Source organism: Nannobrachium achirus (assembly GCF_963921795.1).
Source record: "Nannobrachium achirus genome assembly, chromosome: 10".
NCBI lineage: Eukaryota > Metazoa > Chordata > Actinopteri > Myctophiformes > Myctophidae > Nannobrachium > Nannobrachium achirus.
This window is the reverse complement of record NC_137819.1, coordinates 14,295,853-14,318,150: the sequence shown is the minus strand read 5'-3', so window position 1 is coordinate 14,318,150 and position 22,298 is coordinate 14,295,853. Positions and strand designations below refer to the sequence as shown.

General features: G+C 43.5%; 1 protein-coding gene across 1 annotated transcript in view; it reads right to left on the bottom strand.

The window, feature by feature from the left end:
- LOC308292845 (atrial natriuretic peptide receptor 1-like) overlaps window positions 1–19,293 on the bottom strand; it is a gene marked incomplete at both ends in the record, with an annotated part of 53,531 nt that extends 34,238 nt beyond the window's left edge. Inside the window, 5 exons of the mRNA XM_080735269.1 lie at window positions 8,385–8,572; window positions 11,778–12,023; window positions 16,623–16,821; window positions 17,474–17,758; window positions 19,228–19,293. Of these exons, the coding sequence (XP_080591395.1) occupies window positions 8,385–8,572; window positions 11,778–12,023; window positions 16,623–16,821; window positions 17,474–17,758; window positions 19,228–19,293 (984 nt within the window). The remainder of the gene's footprint in view (window positions 1–8,384; window positions 8,573–11,777; window positions 12,024–16,622; window positions 16,822–17,473; window positions 17,759–19,227) is intronic.
- Between the last annotated feature and the right edge of the window lie 3,005 nt (window positions 19,294–22,298).

Below are 22,298 nucleotides of genomic sequence, written 5' to 3'. Positions count from 1 at the left end.
TTGAGATGTTTATAGATTAGAATCTTTACACACCTGTTCCCAAATAATTAATTATATAATTCCAGTTCACTGCGCATATTATGTAGGTCATTTCAATTAAGCTCTCGCACTCACTGTCAGCGCTAGTCTGAAAAGAGTCGAGCAGCTCCCTTAGTTTAAACTAGGCTATAAAATGACATAATGGCTTTATAGAATGGATTCTCAGCCAAGAAGTTGTGAATGAAAACGTAGGCCTGTGCTTTCTTATTGTCCTCACCTCAAGTAAACGCTGGATTATTATTTCTTCAAATTGACTGGATCCAACCTTGGTCACACAATAAGAGGTAACATCCAGGTTTTTATCCATTATGCTTTCACATCAAACGAAGTAATCACTCAACCTATGTGTGAGTGTGACCAAGTTTAACATCTTAAACATCATGTTGCAAGCGTCGGCAACCTCAGTCAGCCGCCTCTCCTCCTCTTTCTCTCCTCCTCCTGTGTGTGTGTGTGTGTCTCCGCTCTCATACTAGGCTACTAAATTGAACAGCCTTTCGGACTTTAAGTCTCTCGGACTTTAAGGCCATCGGAAAATCACCACGCGCCCCTCTGCTTGCGCACAAGTAGGCCCTGTGTGGCCTTCTTGAGCGTGAGGTGCAAGTTGGCACCTACTTGTCCGCATTGTAGTTCCAGTACCATTTTAGGTCAGTAAAATAAAAGAGAGCATTGCCTGGGACCGTGACACTTTTATACTATTATCTTTTGTCTTGGAGCGAGCCCACACTGTTTCGTAGGTACAGTATTTCTAGTTATTATTATTATCATAATCGTCATCAGTGGTGGTCCGAGAACAATGGCTTCTATAGCTTTACAGAAAGAGAAAGGCTGTCCACTGTCCACCAATAAGACAATAAGCCATATGATTATGGCCATGCATGCAGTTGGACATTTCTCCTTTCAATATGATGTTTCTTTCTATTATGGTCTCACCACTCGACACACGGAAAATAGCACTGCGTCTTTCGCTGATCTTTAAAGGGTATGGCAGCCGATACTCTGATTGGTTTGATTAAAGTAACTAGTAGAGGAGCCTATCAATTTTTGTAATTTTGGAATGATAATTTTTGGAGACATGTATATCTTCATTCTTGGGGTTCTCACAATGCCAAAAAAACATGTCTTCAATTTTTCTTTTTGTGTTTAGCATGTGTAATTAGCATAATTAGCCAATTAATTGCCAAAAACAGTAAATGGCAATAACTTTGCTTCTGGGTAACTTATAAAGGTGGTCTAAGAGTCTAAGTCCATGTTTGTGAGGTCCAGAAACTCATCTGTTACCATTGTGAAGTCATACAACCTTTCCTAATTAGCATAATTAGCATAAATTACGCAAAAACGAGGTGAAAATAAGCTAATTGCTGCATTTCTTTGTTTTAGTCAAATTTGAAAGCTTCTCACAGACTCTAAGATGTATGTTTACAAGTCCAGGAATTATTATTATCCTATACATGAATCATGCAACCTTTTGTCTGTGTAATAATTATGTAATAATCACACCGAAACCAGAAATAGCTATATTTCTTTATATATCCCTCATATAAAATAAAGAACAATATGAGAAATGGTCACAGAATTATCAGATCGTTTATACTAATATGTACAGAAAGTTCTGTAAACACATTTAAATAGAAGGGTCTCCATCTTTGTCGTCGTCATCGTCAATCCCCAACAGTTGCGCCTTGCTTACGTTACAACACACCTCTTCATCTGCCCCGTACATGCACATCTCAGAGCAGTTCAAATTTTGAGATCGACAAGAACAATGTGACATGCACTGGGATTTCTTGCAGCCACATTTGATCAGTTGAGTAATGGTGGCTGGAGCTGGGGGATCCTGTGTTGTGACTGGCACCAGATGATCTCCCTCAGCCTCCCATCCATATTCAGTTGCTGGTGGCATCAAATGCAGATACCACCTCCACAGGACACCGTTGTAGGGCTTGCCAACAGGTTAACTTTCCCTTTCCAGCAAAATGGCCTGTCTGGTCAGCTCCAGTGAAGGCATGGAACCCTGGTAAGTCCTCGTTTCACCCAGTGCCTGCACTACTGGCTCCAGTGAGATGATACGTTTTTTGTTTCCCACACCGGTGATGAAATAGGTGTCCTTGCACAGCTGATTGTACCATCGGATTGCAAGAACAAAGACATCAGTGTCCGGGGACTCGATGTAGAGCTGTGTTGCCCTCTTCAGACAGCAGGCTGTGCAGGATTATCCTTGTGTCAGCCTCTTCCTGTGAGCTGTGGAGATGTTTTACATCGATAGAGTTTGAGTGGACATCTTGCCTTGACGTGATTATGAAAACATTGGGTTTCCCCTGGAAGTGCAGGGCTTTCTTAGCAAGATAGACAGTCAGCTCATCTTTGGTGTGGATACCTGACAAGAACTGTTTTTCAGACACCTTCCCTATCGGTGTGTTGTCTTCCACATGATACGTGGTAAGGGGCTTGCCACCCTGGCGTCGCTTACGCGTGGCCTCCTTCAGTGAAGATGCAATATCATAGCGGTCAAATACTACATGGGTCTCACTATGTTCTTTGGTCTTCCTGTCCAGTATGGCTATGAAGTGGTCAGCCCACTGGGAACATATCTTGATCCATGATGGCTTTCCCATTGCCTGTGCCAATGTCATTCCATCTATGACAGTTACACTCTTAGATGGCAGGGGACAACTGTCAGTGGCAGCACTCTGTGGTTGCTGATCAACACCAACGTCACCAGTCCTCTTCTCATTCTGCAGCTCCTCGAGAATGGTCATGAGCTTGCTCTTGTCTGTGCAGGGCCGGAGCTCACCAGTCACTGTGAAGAGAGCATGTGGTTTGGCAGTGAACTCGTGCTGGCCAATGGCTTCTTTGAGGTTGATCTCTGACCGTGATCGAGCAACAATCAACATTCGAGCAAACAATGACCTGTCATCCTTCAATTCCACCACCTGGTCAGCGAGCTTGTGTTTCACAACTTTTCCTGCACTCTTCCACATCTTCAGTTGAACCTTTTTCATTCTGGCCCAGACACTGACTTCATTTTTGTTATTGCGTGCTTTCACAAAAGCAACATAGTTCTGCTGGCCAATTTCGTCTTGGCTGCATACATCTTTCTCCACGTGGGGTGGCATCACAACTTTTGTGATGATATTGGGTAGGTCTTTGCCATCATATGTTAGAAGATTCAAAGAAGACTTGATCACATGCTTCAATCGAAGTACATTCTTTTCCTGCCTTGTCCAGACAGCAATGGACAAGTCATGGTGCTCCTTTTGTGTAGCTGTTTGTGTGCCAGCCATCTGGCATGCTTCTTCAGCAAGTCTACTCAGCTCTGGTGCTGTCAAGAAGAACCTTTCCCTAGCACTAGCATTCTGAGTAATGCCCACAAGGCCTCCAGTGACCTTCATGATGCGAGTGATGTGCTCAAGGGCATGATCCACCCCAATGGCGCAGAATGGTATCTGATTCTTATTGACAGTGAACTGCCCATCCATAAATTCTTGGTATATCTCTGGATCTGTGGTCTGCAGGGCCTTCATTTCTGCTAGGTAGACTGGAATCAACCGGGCATACTTCTGCTTGTCATGAGCAAAGAAGTATTTGCATAGCTCATCCAGGGAAGAAAGATGAAGTTCCCAGAGGCCATCACGGGTAGCACGCATAAAAGTGTATATCAGTAACACCATTTCAATAACTATGATTAGCTTTATCAGCTGTGATCCCTCACAGCTGAAGCACAGTTGCTTGACTCATTATGACAAGAATTAATCTATGGATATACTAACAGAAAAAGAAACAGGTAATTTCCTACTTTCAGACTAATTAATAAATCATGTATGCAGATTGTACTAATGACAAAAGGTTGCATGATTTACTTACATCAGGATAGGAATTTCTGGACATGTAAACATACTCAATTAGTCAATAAGAGTCTGAGATTATCTCTCCAAAGTCAGCTAAATGTGAAAAATGAAGTGATTTCCTGATTTTCAACTTGTTTTTGTATAATTTAAGCTGATTATGCTAATTATGAAAGGTTGTATGACTTCACAATGGTAACATATGAATTTCTGGACCTCACAAACATGGACTTAGACTCTTAGATCACCTTTATAAGTTACCTAGAAGCAAAGTTATTGCCATTTCCTGTTTTTGGCAATTAATTGGCTAATTATGCTAATTACACATGCTAAACCCAAAAAGAAAAATTGAAGACATGTTTTTTTGGCATTGTGAGAACCCCAAGAATGAAGATATACATGTCTCCAACAATTATCATTCCAAAATTACAACCAGCAGAATCACTTGATTGGCTCCCCCACTAAACCCCCAAATGCACCATTCAGGGCCATTTGACCATGTAGTTTGCCGTGCCGTAGTGCCCAAATTACGCTGCCCATGATCGCAAAATGGGCATTGGTCACGCCTCCGCGTCTTCATTTAAGTCTTTAAGTAATAAGACCTGGCATTAATTTAGACACGCAAAATAGGGCCCTTAGAGACAGTATTTTTGCTTTTTTTTTGCTTTTCTTACCCCTGATTATTACAATAAAAAACTAACTAAGAAGGCTAATGGAAACTAAACTGAAACTATAACTCCTAAGGCTAACACAAATCCTTCATTAACATGTTATTATAATGTACTGTCAGGCTCATATTTAGTCTGCTGTTTTTTCATGGTTCAAAGAGCAACTGTCAACTATAGGCAGAGCAAACCTTTAAATCACCCTTTGTGTGTGTGTGTGTGTGTGTGTGTGTGTGTGTGTGTGTGTGTGAGCGTGTGTGTGTGTGTGTGTGTGTGTGTGTGTGTGTGTGTGTGTGTGTGTGTGTGTGTGTGTGTGTGTGTGTGCGCGCGCGTGCGTGCGTGGTGTGTGCATGCGTGTGTGCGTGCAGTGGTGTAAAGTAACTAAATACATTTACTTAAGTACTGTACTTAAGTACAATTTTAAAGTATTTTTACTTTACTAGATTATTTACAATTTACAATCCTTTTACTTCTACTCCACTACATCTGGGATCCAAATATCGTACTTTTACTCCACTTCAATTATTTGAAAACTTGAGTTACTAGTTACTTTGTAGTTATTTATACACCAGTAAGACTCCCTAATCGGGAGATAAGCGACCGTTGGTCGCTTATCTCCACAAATAGGCCAAAAGTTTGTTTTACCAATTATTACACTCTATGTGAACATTTACATCAACAAATCCCAAGTACTATGCAGAACGACCCATTTCAAGTTTTTAATGTACAACAATATTTAGAAAATAGGTCTACAAGCTGACAGTCCTCGTCCCTTATATTCCCATAGGTTATATGGAGATCTCAGTGTTTGTCAGTCCTTGTTCATTTATGCCCATATATGGACATCTCTATATCTACTGTAACAGTCCTTGTCCCTTTATGCCCATATATGGAGATCTCTTAACTGTAAGTCCTTGTCCCTTTTATGCCCATATATGGATATTCCTGATGTCATCAGTATATGAACATATATGGGCTTTCTGATATGCCCATATATGGAGATCTCTTAACTGTAAGCCCTTGTCCCTTTTATGCCCATATATGGATATCCCTGATGTCATCCGTATATGCCCATATATGGGCTTTCTAATATGCCCATATATGGAGATCTCTGTATCTCCATATATGGGTATAAAAGGATACTTCAGGTCTGACATCAGGTTTGTTTATATTGGGTTGCTAGGTTTGACATCACAAACTCTATGGGCCATCTGACCTAGAAATCTATATTTGGGCATAGATGACTCATCGTGACCTCATCACACGTCGACCGCACGTGTGACGTGCGGTCGACCGCACGTGTGACCGACGGACGGCCGGTGGAGGTTTTCATACTAAACTGCGACCTTACGGTCGCAATTATAATATCATAAAACATACATGAATCACTTTAGCCCTATTTTGTACCTAGGTTATTTGAAAATAGACGATCTACAAGCTCACACGACGCGTTGTGAGCTTGTAGATCTGCTATTTTCAAACAATTGGTACTTTTACAGAATTATGGACTTTTACTTGTAACATAGTATTTCTACATAGCAGTATTGATACTTTTACTTAAGTAAAAAATATGAGTACTTTTTCCACCACTGTGTGTGTGCGTGCGTGCGTGCGTGTGCGCGCGTACGTGCGTGTGTGAGACAGTGTGTCTGTACAGTCTCCAGTGCACGGTGAAAACAACAGCAATAAAAACACAACAGTCCTAATAATAAGGGCATGAATCAGTGCAGTGTGTGGTAATGTGCTCTGGAATGCCAGTCCATCATTCAGACATGTTTTCTCAGGTTCTTAAATCATCTGAGCAAAGCACACTGAAATCACACGGCCTAAAAATACACTCAAACACAACTCAGAGTCAGAACGTGACTGCAGTGCACTCAGCCTCATTCATACTTTGTTGCGCGCCGAGGATAGCTGCCCTACGAGCTATACGTTGTGGGCTTGTAGCTCTGTTGTTCTCTAGGTCAGCGATTTACAATCTGTGTACCGGGGGGGCTATGAGGATATCCGCCTTTTTATCCCTTTAAAGGGATATGATTACACTTTCAAAACATGTTTGGGGTCATTTTTAACTACTCAGGCTTTTGTCAGCACCCCAGACTGTTTCTTTTTTTTTTGTTTTTCTCTAAATTTTTATCCCACGATTTTGCAACCCATTTTCACCCAGTGCCAACTGCCTATGTAATCCTGGGCTCTGCTCTCCCTCTGCCGCGCCTGGGGAGACAACGGACTGACCTCTTGCTTCCTTCAATGCATGAGTAGTCCAAGTTGTTTCTTTTCACCTGACAGGGGGGATTTTCCCCGGGATGGACGTAGCGCGTGGAAGGAACACGTTATTCCAACCAGTTCCTTTCCCCTCCATCAAGCGCCCCGGCTGGCCAGGGGGAGGCATCACCCCAGACTGTTTCAGTTGCTTGTTTCAGTAATTATATATTTGATATCATCGTTGCGACCCGTTGTGAGCTTGCAGATCGGCTATTTTGGTAAACGTTCTGCCCCAGAATATGAATGCAGGGGTTCAAGTGCTTGATGAAAGTGGCATGTTAACACTTCCGGTGCCAATTTACGTCCAGGAATGTGATAGGAATTACGGCGCTGCGGCGTCAAGGCCCCGTTATCACGTCCAGGTACGTGTTACCATGGTTACCAGGTAAACAGGTGCTGCGGCGGCCCGCTGGTGAGCGAAAAAACCATCATATCCCATGATGCAACTCGGCCAACATCATCAGGAAGCTTGTTATCTCCATAGGCTCCTATTCATTGCTGCTGCAAAGAAGCGGCTTCATATCTCGGAATATACTTCCAAAAATGCTTCGATCGCCGAGAACCGCTTTTTTCACGGCGACACTGGGCTGCGACGGTCGGCAGTGGTTAAAATGTTTCATTTCCGTGTCAAAGTAAACATATACTGATCGATCGCCATTACAACATCGTGAATTTCCACAACATAGACAGGATCGTGGCTTCCGGGGCTCTTCAAAATAAAGCGCAGTGAATGCCGGCAATCTGTAGCAAAATAATTACAAAAATAATGGCATCCCCAGTGTAGAGAGTAATAGGCATATTTTGATTATCGCGATAATATTGTAAATCTCGATTATTTATTTTAGTCACAATAATCGTAATCTCACAGACTGAAATCACAGTAGGGATTTTGGGCGGAACCCAAGTCTGGAGACAGGCAGCGCTTTTGCCCAATCAAACATAGGGGGCGGGATCTAATGTGTGCGTCGACTATGCATTCCCCCTCACGATGGAAACAAACCATCTTTCAAGTTGTACACATTCCTTGTGCAGCTAAATAAATCCCTCTGTAGTCTATATAGACAAGCGAATTGCCCCATTTAAATATTCATTGACCCACCCGTTTTCCACACAATTTAAGGGTTTCACATTGCCACTTTCAATTATTTGCACAATCAAAACTACATTTGTTATTCTACAGTAAAGTGCAGCAATATATGAATTTAGATTAGTGTATTGTTATTATTAGTATAGAGTAAATGTAAACGTTGCAACTTCTAGTCTAAAAGACTCATGTATTAAATTATTATATTATAAAACATACATTAATCAACTAGCCCTATTTTATTCCTAGACAGGCTATTTAAAAATAGCTTATCTACAAGCTCACAACGTACGTGTCGCATCGCAACGTGTTGTGAGCTTATAGATCTGCTTGTGTGTGTGTGTGTGTGTGTGTGTGTGTGTGTGTGTGTGTGTGTGTGTGTGTGCGTGCGTGCGTGCGTGCGTGCGTGCGTGCGTGCGTGCGTGCGTGTGTGTGCGCGTGTGTGTGTGTGTGCGTGTGTGTGTGTGTGTGTGCGTGTGGTGCACTCACTCTGAAGGCGTGCATGGCTGCGGTGTTGTGCTGGTTGTCATGGTGATGGTACCAGGGCCGCCCCCCCGCCAGCCCCTCCCCGAACAGGTCCAGGAAGAAGAAGGCGTAGTCCTCCAGAGCAAGCCCCGCCCACACGAACTGCAGCATCAGCCTGCGCAGGACGTCCTGACCACAACACAGGTACACCACTACACGCACGCACGCACGCACGCACGCACGCACACACGCACACACGCGCACACACACACACACACACACACACACACACACACACACACTACTTGTATGTGTCGCTTAAAGTTATACTATGTAACTTTTTTAATAAAACAAATCTTAACATTTTCCTAATTATTAAATCGCTAAAGTTTTAGAACACCCACTCTGTTAATTTCAGCCCCAAAAGCCTTTTCTTTAAATGTTTTCTACTGAGCCCGTGTGGCCGTGACCGGGACTGTCACAGCTACCGGCTGCCGGCCAATCACAGCGCGGATCATACACTGCCGGCCAATCACAGCGCGTCTCGCTGTCTTCTCAGGAAGTAGCTTGCCTCAACATTACAACAGCATTTACTCTGGTGAAGGCTGGGTGAAGGAGTCCGTAACTCCTGAACGCCTGATCGGAGAGGGATGCGGGACGTCTCTACAGATGCGAGGCGAGGCGGACGCGGTGGGCTGAAGGCCCGGTCCGCAGTGAAAAACGGCTGAAAAAAGCAGACGCGACCGCAGTTTGCTATACCGTCCGCTACTGACCACTAGTTGAGCAACTTACACAGTATAGCTTTAAGTAAAAGTATCAACACTGCCAGGGACCCTTCGGGAACTTTCTGGAAGAACTGGACTCTCTGATCAGCTCATTCCCAGAGGACGGAACACTCCCTTATATTTCGTTATCGTCGTTGTCGGATGGAAACCTTGTATGTCCAAAACCGTTCGTTTTGTATTTATCATCTATAAAATGTACTAAACTAGTGAAAACAGCAGATCTACAAGCACACAACGCCTCGCATCACGAGGCGTTGTGTGCTTGGGGCCCAGCATGTCCAGGGTGCCCCGTAACCCACTTTGAAAACCTTTGGTCTAACACACCCAATTCTACCCCCAACATACCAGATCTGTCCTCCTTCTCTCCTCTCTCTCCTGACGAGGTCCTAAAACTAGTGACTTTCTTCCATTTCCTGACAAATAGCGCTTTTGGACGTATGACATGTTGGCCCGACAGCAACAACAATATATATCCATTATCATTATTATTGTCTTTCCCCTGAACAGCCGCACACGTGGTCAGAGGTAATAGAGGCCTAGATGTAATCAGTCTGTCTCAGCCCGCGTCACAACACACGGTCATAATTTAACCACATGACAAGTACAAGTGTGTGTGTGTGTGTGTGTGTGTGCGTGTGTGGGTGTGGGTGTGTGTGCGTGTGTGCGTGCGTGTGTGTGCGTCCGTCCACAGCTAATCTCATAAAGCAGCAGGCCAGCCGGTGTCATATTTCTTGTGCACGTTGCCAGCGGGCATCTTTCACATCAGTCACTTTTGGTGAATTAATAATCACACAGCAGCACCCATCCCTCCAGGCTATGGGATAAATGTCCATTTGAGAGAGAGACAAATAGAGAGAGAGAGAGAGAGAGAGAGAGAGAGAGAGAGAGAGAGAGAGAGAGAGAGATATATCCACTGGAACATTGCTGGGTAAAGAAAATCACAAACCCCTCAGGCTAGTCAATCTGAGGTTTGACCCAAAAGAAATTGCAATAGTAACGGTTCAAGGTTTTTTATGATTTGAATTTTGGGTCATTCAAAAAACATGTTATACAATTTCCATTTTTTCTTAGTGGATCAAGGTGAATTCATGGGGTTCACGTTTGGGTCCCTTCACTTACTATAAAGGACAAAAATACCTAAAAAGAATCTTCTTTAAGTAGTATGTGAGGGGTCTAACCAGGGGATTTTCATGATCCTGAATCCCTTGCAAGCATTTGTTTTGCACGAAAAACGTTTCTCAGGCTAAAAAGGGACACAATAAAACTGAGCTGACCCCAGAAAAGTGATGACTCATCACTAATCCATAGTTTTGGGGGTCGGTTTTTATGAATGTTTTTCGTGCAAAACAAATGGAATGGATTCAGAATCATAAAAAAAACCCTAGTTAGACCCCTCACATGCTACTTAAAGAAGATTTTTTGGGGGGTCTTTTTTCCTGTATAGTAAGTGAAGGGACCCAAACTTGAACCCCCTGAATTCACCTTGATCCACTAAGAATAAAATGGAACATTTTTAACGTGAACCATTACTATTGCAATTTCTTTTGGGTAAGGCCCTTTGCTTAGATTGACTGGCCTATATAAGTGTAACCAAGGTTAAGTTGGGAAAAGGAGCCTGAGTCTATGTAGCTATTTACAGTACAGGGAAGGATATAGTGCTATGGCCATCCCATATGTTAGCATTCTAAAATGTGTGACATATGTGTGAAAATAAAAGAAGACTTGTCCTTTGTCTACCAGCTCCCTCTGAGCATTTTACGGGCTATTCGACGTCTAAAGCATGTCCAAACGGCTCGGCTAAAACCGGGTTATAACTGGTCTAAAGGTGAGTTTTCTCAGCGTCTAGGCGTAGCTTAGACATTGAAACAATGTCATTTCCTACTACTAGATGACAATTGAACAATAACAGAAAGTTGCTCATCAACATTATAGGCAATGGGTCGCACACAGTGGCAAGAGTTAGTTTTCTTTGCATCTATAAATTAAAATATGGCATAAATATAAGGTGCTGGGAGTGAAAAGTGTGGATATAATATAGGGGTGCCATTATGTGGTGTGCCCTGAGCCAAAACAGTTTGGGGACCCCTGCATTAGGCTATGCAGGGGGACTCGATGGTCTATCTATGGTCAGGTCACCTCCCACATTCCCAAGATGCCCCGCAGACTTTCATGGGATATTGTGACTTATTGGTAGCTAGTAGGGCTACAGTAAATATTAATAAAGAAATTGCTGGCTTATTGTGTCTAAAGACATATTTAGCCACTTGTACGCATGCCCCCACCAACTCAAATAAAAATTGGTAAAATCGCTAAAATGATAGAAAGCATAAAGGAATACATCTTAACACTCATCTTTTCTTTACTCCAAGTACTACCTAAAACATGAACACTTCGGGCTCTATTTTGTTTTAACTTAAAGGCCTGTCCATACTGTCTCCGACAACTGAACTTTTTGTCGGAAAAGGTCCGGTTCAACTACAAAATGACGTCACTCGCATCTTCTGAAAAGCATTACCCCGAAATTGCCGAATTAGAGTTCGGAAAGCTGCACGTCAGAAAGTCGGAACTCTCCGTCAAAATAAAGCCCTTGTTGTAAAAAAAAACAAAAAAAAAACGTTGTCCCGTAACTCACCTCTCCCGTGTGTTCTGATGTGTTCCACCAGCTCCTGGTAGTCCAGGTCGTCCTTGTCGATGACTCTCTCGATGGCGGAGACGTTCATGCTTTCCAGCAGGGCGTAGACGCCCTCCACGGCGAAGTAGCACACCCTGTCGTCGTTGTGGTTGCTGTTGTCGGTGTACACCACCAGGGCGTGGCGGCGCCAGCCAAAGTACCGGTGGATGGACACGGCCAGCTCGCCCAGCTTCTTATGAGTGGGACCTGGCACAAGTTACAATTTATGATTTAGGCGTTTAGCAGATGCTCTTCAGGGTTCCCACACATCTTTACCAATTAATTTCCAAAACTTTTCCAGAATATTTAACCCGATTTCCAGGACTTTATAACAATAATTCAGCTCAATAACAGGTCGCTTACTCCTATGTGCAATGCCCAAAGACAGGTAGTGTATGCCAGTGGTTCTCAACCTTTTCAGCCCGTGACCCCCGAAATAATCATATTTGAACTGGGGACCCCGGGCACCCTGACGAGCACTAAGAGTAGAGGAATGTTGTATGACACGGTTTTATTGTGAAAATAGCCGATATACATGCTCACAACGCCTCGCGTTGTGAGGCGTTGTGAGCATGTAGATCTGCTATTTTCACAATTTCTTCCTCTAATATTTGACAATTTGGCCAATGTTGAATTTGTCATTTCAAAGGTATTAACAAAATTAATAACCAAAGACAATGCATGGCTATTTGTTCCCAGGCCCTTCCAGGACCCTTGATCAATTCCAAAACTTTTCCAGTACAGGAAAAATATTTTTCAAATTCCAAAATATTTCCAGGAATTTCATGACCGTGGGAACCCTGGCTCTTGATCCAGAGCGACTTACAATAAGCAAGGTAATACGTCATCAATACATCAACATCAGTACATCAAATGCTTAGAAATATCAATCTAGACTAAATTAACGTACATGTAGGTAGACCGAGCACCTAGTCAGCTAAAAAAGCTTTATATAAAACCTAAGAAAAAATGCCATCTAGCTTTCATGTATGGTCATTGGGGGTAGGTGAGCTACACTGGAAGTGCTATGGGCTTAGATGGAGTCTGAAGAGGTGAGTCTTCAGGCCACGGCGGAAGGCAGCTAGGGAGTGAGTCTCTTGTTCACATGAAGCATTCTCCTTAGTTTGGTTTATTTCTGTCAATGTTAACTTGTGGTACTGTAACATAGTTAAAATTTCATAGGTTGGCCTAATATTAACTTTCGTCTCAAACTGTGGTCTGCTTTTTGCAATGCCCTTCTGTTTGGCTACGATTGGCTTTCAAAGTTTGTGGGATGGGCCCACAAAATTGCACACATTTGTGAACGCATTGACCGATTGCTGTGACACTAGTTTGCACACAGAGTGCCGGTAGGCCAAGGAAGAGCCACCACATCAATGTACCGTGTTGGGGAAGTTACATGTAACTGAGTTACGTAACTAAATTAAATTTTGCTGAGTTACATTCATATTTCTGTAACTCGTCAAGTAACTGAGATACTTTTTGGGTCATTTTTGGCTGAAGTTACAAGCGAAGTTATAATTTTACACTCAACAGATCATAATGTTCTTTTTTTAACTTTAGTTTAGGAACACAGATGTTTATTAAAGAAAATGTCAACCTTTTTGAAATAAAACTCAGTTGAGAGGCATATTTCTGCTGGCATGTGACTTTTTTGTAGGACATTATATGTTGTTTCATGTACACCAAATGTACATTCTCAGTTTAACGCTGAACAAAAAAAAGTAAATCCAGTTACACAAGTTATTTTTTCTATGTAACTTGAAACGTTATAAGTTACATTTCTCCAGGGGTATAACTTTAACTTGATCAAGTTACTGCCATGGTGAGTTACTTGTAACTGTACAAGTTACGCTTTCAAAGTAACTTCCCCAACACTGTCAATGTAGATCTGTAGATCTGCTATATCTTCTGTGAATGTTCGCCCCCAGAATAGGGATGCTGGGGTTCTAGTGGTTAATGTGAAAAGAAAGAAAGATCACAAGTTCCTATGAATCCTATCACACAAAGATTTGGCAGCCCAGCTTTAGTAAGACCCAAAGCGTAAAATGGACCAAATGGTTTCCTTTTACACTCTCAAGAGTTAATGATCTACAGTATTATTGTCCATTTGGTTACCATTTGGGGAACACCTAGAACCCCCTCAAGGACCACTTGGTGGTCCCCGGACCATTGTTTGAGAACCACTGAAGGCTGAGAACATTAGAAGGTTGTGGCGGTCATAGCGACACGTCCACTCACCTGTGAAAAGATTACAAGAAACTGGAGGCCCAGAAAGGTACATTTTATCTCTCCTAAACTAGTGAAAATATATCGGTGCAACATATCGAACCGAATACCGAAATGAAAGACCCTATATATTCGAACCGAATGACCCTGTACCGAACAATACAATACAATACCACTCCACATCCATTCCCCTGGAACCCCCTCAAGGACCCCTAGGGGTCCGCAGAGCCCACTTAGAGAACCTCTGCCCTAGAGGTTGGGTACCGTATTGTTCAAAGTTAAAAAGTTAAAAATATATATATATGTAGTTATAAAAATACATTTATAAATCAAGGACATTTCTGTTTATTTTTTTGTATCGAAAAAGTATCGAACCGTGACACCAAAATATCAAACCGAACCGAACTGTGGATTTTGTAAAGCGTTGCAATATGAGGTTAGGGTTAGGATTAGGCAGCAGCGTAGATCCACGAAATGCCGCCGGGCGCGCGTGCGCGATGCACGTGCGCGCGCGCGATTTCGTTTTTTTGGCGTGCAGAGATCGGTTTTCGGCCAGTTTTACCCCCTCATTTTCCTTCAGATACGGGCCTTAACGGTTTTATGATGTATTATTTATTTACTTTTCAAGTTATCACTACTGCAATAACCAACACAACCAAAGCTTACATGAAAAAGTAAATAGTTACCATTGTTGCTTGTTGGTCAACTTGGTCCTCCCGAAATGTACAGTTCTAGTTCTGTAGCAACTTGGGACAGGTTGTGAGGTCGGTATCCATTTAATTCCAATAAATGTAGTCCAATGAAAACATAGTCCAATGAAAAAATCATGCTGTCCTTCTGGCTTCTTCCACACCACAGCAAGAGAGTGTATCCACCACAGCCAAAACAAAGTCGCCACATTATGATGTCATCACTCACTCTGAGACTCTCAGACTGAGAGTCAACTGTTATTACTACTATTATAAAACGATTTGTACATGATTTGACCAGTGGCCACCTCATACAGAGCTTAGCTTCCCTCCTGCTGTTGTTGCTGGATGGTCCGGTCCCACAATCGTTCCTGACAGAAACTGTGTCCTGAACTATAGTTCCTCTCTATGGTCCTGGCAATAACAATGCTAATGCAGAAGAGAATAAATAAATATTACACCTATTCTAGGTAGTAGGTAGGATATCCTCTAAAATGTGGTTACTATGGGCATGGTTTGGATGACAATATAGTCTTTGCAACAGAAAGTAATTATTAAAAACCATAGCAATTAAAAAATAATAGATTTAATATTAGATTTCTATTCTCAAAAATGATTATTTGATTATTCTAACCACTAATTACAATTAATTGTAGCTATTTCATGAAGGGTTTTACTTGATTGTTAGAACTATATAATTTTTAGCTTGATAACTGGTCATTGCGACAGTAGGTCGCATTTACTATCAAAAGCTCCACGGGCTGTCTGTCTGTCAGTGAGTGAGTCACACTTTTGCCCTGCTCATATCTCCACAACCGTTGCCCCGATCCATGCCAAAATTTCCACACAAACTCCTTGCCTGCCAAACTACAACCTCCAAGGACCCCCGGAGTTCCAGGGACCCCCAGGTCCCTGGGGGACCCCCAGGTGTAAAAGAAATACCAAATGTGCAAAAATGACCAAATGACCACCCCCACAGGGCTGCTCACGGGGAATTCCCGGGGACCACCCACTCCTGGTGCTCCAGAACGGATGCAAAAGTGGTGGCGCCCCCAGTGGAGGACCCCCTCCACTGCAGCTCACATAAAATGCCCTAACTCGGCCTAGGAGCGTCCGGGAGAGCCGGGGCCGGTACCTATTCGTCCGCCAAGGCAATGCGGAGACCCCACCCCTCATTTCTCACATGGCCCTCTTCTAGCGAGACCTACGGTCGCTTATCTCCCGATTAGGGAGTCTTACTGGTTTTAGGTTGTTTTTTAATGTCCACGGAATCAAGAAATGTTCTCCGCAGAATTCCGCATTATCAGGATTGTTCTCCGCGGAATCAATACTTTTTCTCCGCGGATTCCTGGGGGGACTATCTATTGAGTTATTCCAGCAGCACTCTTAAATACTTTAAAATGTCATCAATAATTATTTTCTCAAAAAAAAGTTTTTTTTTTTAGATTTTTTTTTTTTTTTGGGGGGTACCAATTGGACCTGGGGGGGGACACGTAACCCCTGTCCCCCCCGCGATTTGCGCCTATGGGATTAGGGTTAGGTTTAGGCATAGTTTTACTAGGGTTAGGGTTAGGATTAGTGTTAGGTTTAAGCATAGTAGCATTCACCAGGTTAACATCCACAGTTTGGACCAATGCAGTCAAATGCTCTATCACTGAGCAGCTCCCCAATGCCATCGGCTTCTTCCAGGGACTGCCCACAAGGTGAACTAAAACAAGCACTCCGGTCCCAATCTTACTGGTACCTCAAACAAACTGTAACATTAACATTTAAGCGTTGGAAGGTTGTGTCGTCCTTCACTCTCTCACCTGTGTTGGTCACTGAAGCGTGATGGCTTCACTCTCTCACCTGTGTTGGTCACTGAAGCGTGATGGCTTCACTCTCTCACCTGTGTTGGTCACTGAAGCGTGATGGCCAAAGCCAAATGCCTGTGCGCCGGCCGTCACCATGGGGTCGCCCCAGTGGGTGGTGAAGCGAGCCACCGGCGACGCCGAGTAGGTGCACCCCGGCCCCACGAACACCCAGGGGTCGTGGAACCACTTGAAATCCACCGCCACTAGGGGCGCCGCCGAGTCCGAACAGAACCCCTTGGAAAGTAAACCTTTGTTAGCCGAGTCTTTGACCAATCTGGGAACTAAATGCTTTACCAATAGCTTTCTTCAATAATGTGTTCATAAAGGTGTCTACTATCACCTCTGAACATTTTCAAACCCAACTCCCTTGGGAAACTTTGTGGGAGCCAATCAAAAAAAGTAGCATGTGAGGGGTCAAACTATTTTTTTCCCCTGAATCCAATGCAAGCATTTGTTTTGCACTTATGCTACTTTAAACAGATTTATATTTTGTATTACCGGTATTTTCCTGTATAGTAAAGTCAATGAGACCCCAACTTTGATTGGCTCCCACAAAGTTTCCCAAGGGAGTTGGGTTTCATTTAGTTCCCTGGTCAAAGACTCTGCTAACTTTCCCTAACTATTTATATACTGTAGGTCAGGGTTTGTGACTTTAGAACTGTGCAGATACCCATACACTTAAACTTTATGTTGGTTTGTTTACTGTTGAGAGAGAAAACAATGTTGCACGTTAAGTAAATCACTTGGGGACCCCCCCCCAAAAATAATTTGGGGACCCCCTGGGGGTCCCAAACCACAGGTTGATAACCACCACCCTATAGGGGACACGGGGAGAACATGCAAACTGCCGTTTTTAAAACAATAAAACAACAGAACCAGTATATACCTGGTCGTTTTCGGAGTTTCCCACCTCCAGAACCAATCGGATCCCGGGAAGCAAGGCAGGGTCAGAGTTCACGCGCTCTACAGCGCGAATGAGGGCGGGGCCAACGCGAGGCCACGCCCATGCGTAGTCTGTGTTGGTGAAGGGCAGGATGACTGCCATGGTGACGTTGTAGAGGTCACCACCGTTGTAGAGGTCACCACCGTCCTGCTGGGGTGATGAGGAAGAGGAGGAGGGGAGGAGGAGGAGGAGGAAGAACAGATGTGGAAACATCTGGAAGTGGAGTTCCTGGACCGGAGTGGACCAAGCTCAGTGTGACTGTTGAGGAAAACAGTCAGAATTTAGTTCAACAATACAACTATCTATCTATAAATGCGACAAATCTCTGTCTGTTTGTTTGTTTGTAATCCACGTATCTCGAGAACCGTTCATCCCACCGGCTTCAGATTCGGCACGCGCGTTCCCCGCCGCCGCGCGGAGTGCAGTGCAGGGCCTCGACCCGACCCGACTCGCGGTTTTCCGAAACCGGCGCAAAACGTTCGGAATCTCCTTATGCGGAGCTGATTGTTGACATCAGGCTGTTCCGGAGGAAATCGGCGCAAGCGCTGACTCATTGTGACATCACTTCATAAAAGGCTGTGACATCACGTACGCCACATGAGTCAACAAAAAATCTCTGTGAATGTGTATGTATGTATGTGAATCTCGAGAACCGTTCTTCCCACCGGCACACGCTTTCTCCAGATATAGGCATAAAATGAATCCCCGAATGCGGAGCTGATGTCTGACATCAGAGTTTTCCGCAACCGGTACTGTGTGTGCAGAGATCTCCATATATGGGCATAAGGGTACAAAGGCAAACAGATGGTCAAAACGGGTCCTATGACAACAGGTATATTGGGGTTTGCATTAAAGGGTGGGGACAAAGGCTAACAGATGGTCAAAACGGGTCCTATGACAACAGGTACAAACAAACATAAGACAAGCGACAAAGCGTGGGACTGGGAGGATGACTTGAATGATGCAGATTTAAGCAGGCTGTGTATTCTGCTTAAAGAAGAAACAAACAAAAAGCGACAGAGATCTCATATATGGGCATAAAATGGACGCAGATAAACAGATATCTCCATATACGGGCATAAAGGGACACAGACGGACAGATACAGAGATCTCCATATATGGGCATAAAATGGACACAAATAGACAGATATCTCCATATATGGGCATATGGGCATAAAATGGACCCAGAACTATATCTGCAGTGATCTCCATATATGGACATAAAATGGACGCCGACAGACAGACAGATACAGATATCTCCATATATGGGCATAAATGGACACAGGCAAACAGATGGTCAAAACGGGTTCTATGACAACAGGTATAATGGGGTTTGCATTAAAGGGCGGGGGATTCATTCCCTATTTACATCGTTCCCGAGTTGGCCAGGTCGCCGACTAGACGCTCAGCTTCTAGTAATAATAATAATAATAAGTAACAGAGTACCAGCTAATTTGAGGGAGGACATTAACTGACGATAAATATTGCGTGCAGGCGAGCTTAATTGCATGTAAACTTACAAGCAAAGGCTCTTCAAAGCACAGTGAGGAGGAAAAGGGCAGAGGAGATCTGTACACTTTGAGACACTCAGCCAAACTGATCAGAGTTTCAGGTGTGCTACCACAACTGAACAGGCTTAACACTGATTACAGGTCTAGTTACAGCAAGCTGCCTGTAGGAGGTGTAAAAGTGCATACATAGTGTGTGGGTGTGACAGGCAAGCGTGACACAGTGTGACACAGTGTGACAGGCAAGGGTAACATCTTAGCGTGACAGCTTAGCGTGACAGCGTGACACAACTGCTGCAGGTTTTCACACTAAACTGCTCCCTGCGGTCGCAACAACTATATAGAGCACTGCAGTCTGACATCACTGCTGCTAGAGGGCGCTATCCCACTCGGTTAAAGAGTGTTGTTTTTTTCTATTGAAAATCCCCATAGAGAAACCGTAGATCACGTCATTAAAGAACTGTGTCACAAAACCAACGAATCATTCATGTTTTGTTTTGTTTTTCCCATAATTAAATTGCCTACTTCATCTTACAAGAGTGTCAGACAAAAGTAGTGAAAATAACAGATCAACTCAACGCGAAGTGACGCATTATGAGCTTGTTGATTGGCTTTTTTTATATATATATATGTTGTAGAGGTCTTCGGACCTGCCCGAGATCCGAAATTACCCGCGATCCGAACCGCCCCGAGCCGGGTAACGGGCCGTTTTCGAGCTTTTACCGCGGGGCGGGCCGGGGCCGGGGCCGTCTGCCCCGGTTCCCCGGGTATCTCCTGTTACCCGAGTGGAGCCGAGACAGGCCGAGATTGAAGTGAAAGCGAACGCAACAACTGCACCAAATAGATAACGCCACACGATGGCACTAAAGATGCAGCATGTAATCCAGGCCTGTCAACTCTCCTGGATTTCCCAGGAGTCTCCTGGATTTTGAACCCCTCTCCTGGGAGTCTCCTGGATTGGCAAATCTCCTGGATTTCTCCTGGATTTTGTATCAAACTCCCAAAATTCACCAGAACACAGGAAATTACATCTACTATGTTAAATTTTTTCTGGGGGAGGACCCCCAGACCCCCCGCTTTAGGGGTGGGGGCAATGCATGCAAGAAAGATCATACAGATATTCACTTAAGTAATGACTTAAAGATGAGAAATCATTATTAAAGATGTCCTTTTGCTTCAGTCATCAAATCTGTACAACAACATTTGGCATTTTAAGGCTGAAATTGTACCCATGCTAGTAAAGTAAGCCTGATAAATGTATCAAACATGCACAAAATTGAACAGAACACAGGAAAAAATATCTATTAATACGTTTTGGGGAGAGGACCCCCCAGACCCCGGTTGGGGAGTTCCGCGCGCCCCCCAAAAATAAATCTCCTGGATTCTGACAGTCCAATGTTGACAACCCTGATGTAATCTGTTGCATTGGTTGTGAGAACTGAGAAGTATAACTCACTCAGTCACAACAACACTGACTGTATCAGTTGGATTGTTATTATTATCAAAGATTTTAACGTAACGTTTTGGTTAACGGTTTACAATGGAGTTGTCATTGCGTGTTGTCATGCTCTGCAGAGCAAAATGGACACTCAAAGCAGAAAGATATAATGAACAACACATGCGACAGAAAACGATAGCATTAGCATTGGCTAGCCAAAGAAGAAGGAATAAAAACATGGATTTATTTGTATTTACAAACTGTCCGCATTGACTTACTGGTCTGGGAAAAGATCATCTTTTGGCGAGAGGCACAGCGCCGCTGACAGCAACAGCAGCACCGTGGCGACGTTAGGTAAGAAATATGTCTGATACAACTCTTAATATAATAACGTTGGCATTCTTTCATTTCGGGGCGACAGGTTCGGGTCTCGGATCTCTCGTTCTGCTCGGGTATCAGATCCAATTTTTCTAATAACAGGCGGGGCCGTTCGGATCGGATCCATCACGTCTCGGGGCTGATCGGGTAACGGTTCTCAAATTCCAAATGATAGACGGGGCCATATGGGTCCGGGTCCATTTCCCCCGGGTCCTTTTGGGTTCGGGTAGTTCAAATTGGACCCGTGAAGACCTCTAATATGTTGTCTATTTTTTTTTTATTGCCAATCATGTGAGCCAGTGTCAAGTGAGCAGTGCCTTTGAGAGGTTAATTTTATCAAGCTATATAAATGATTGTGTTGTCCTTTAATTTCAAGGCTGCAAGCGCAACAGCGCCACTTGGTCACCCAGCGGCATTGCAGCTGTTGAGGCCGTCCTCATACACACTTGGTCAAATGGTGGAGCGGGTGGCACCGCTCAAAAATAGCAGATCTGCAAGCTTCAGAAGTAGTTGATGTTAACCCGATTTTGCACTGTACTGGGAGCTGACCAGTACAACAACCACATCTAATACATACTGGGAGCTGGCCAGTACAACTAATAGTCTAAATAATGTTTAGTTTTTTTTGCCACAACAAGACCAACTTCTTTACTTCAACCCATACATTTTAGACGGCACACCATTTGAAAAAGTGGATGCATTCAAATATTTAGGCCTCTGGCTTGATCCTCAACCAACTCTCATTCTGTTGTGCAGAAATTGCAGCCTGACAGTACTACATCCATCAACTGTTTCACCCTTCAGGTCAGAAAAATAATTATCTCACTGTACCAATTTTAGACTGTATTGCAGACATTGTTTCTTCACTTTATTGGTTAACTGCCAATTCTAGAAGACACTTTCACTGGCTGCATTTTCTCTTTTTTTTTTGCCCCAGCCGATTGGAACAATCTTCCCATCTCCTTTATTATCTTTAAAGCAGGGGTCAGCAACCTTTTTTAAATGAAGTGCCATGTTTTTATTTTCTATATAATAGGGCATTAACGACTTGCAATTTCTTTTTTTCAAAGTCGACTCGACTCAGTAAAAAGTTGAGTTGAAGTCGACATTATCGTTTGATGACGTCATCACATCACACACGACCCCCCAATTATTTTAGGGGGTCCCCAGATGACTAGCTTAATGTGAAACATTGTTTTTTCACGCATCCCTGTTTTATCTTCACATTTCTAAAGTGCCAATTTAAGGACGTTTTAATACCTCTAAAATGGCAAATTAAACATTGTCCAAATTGTCAAATATATAGAGGCAGAAATTGTGAAAATAGCCGATCTACATGCTCACAACAACGCCTGGCGAGCATGTACCGGTAGATTTTCAGCTTCGACTTTATCTGGTGGGAGTCGACTTATGTAATGAAGTCGACTGAGTCGACTTGTCGACT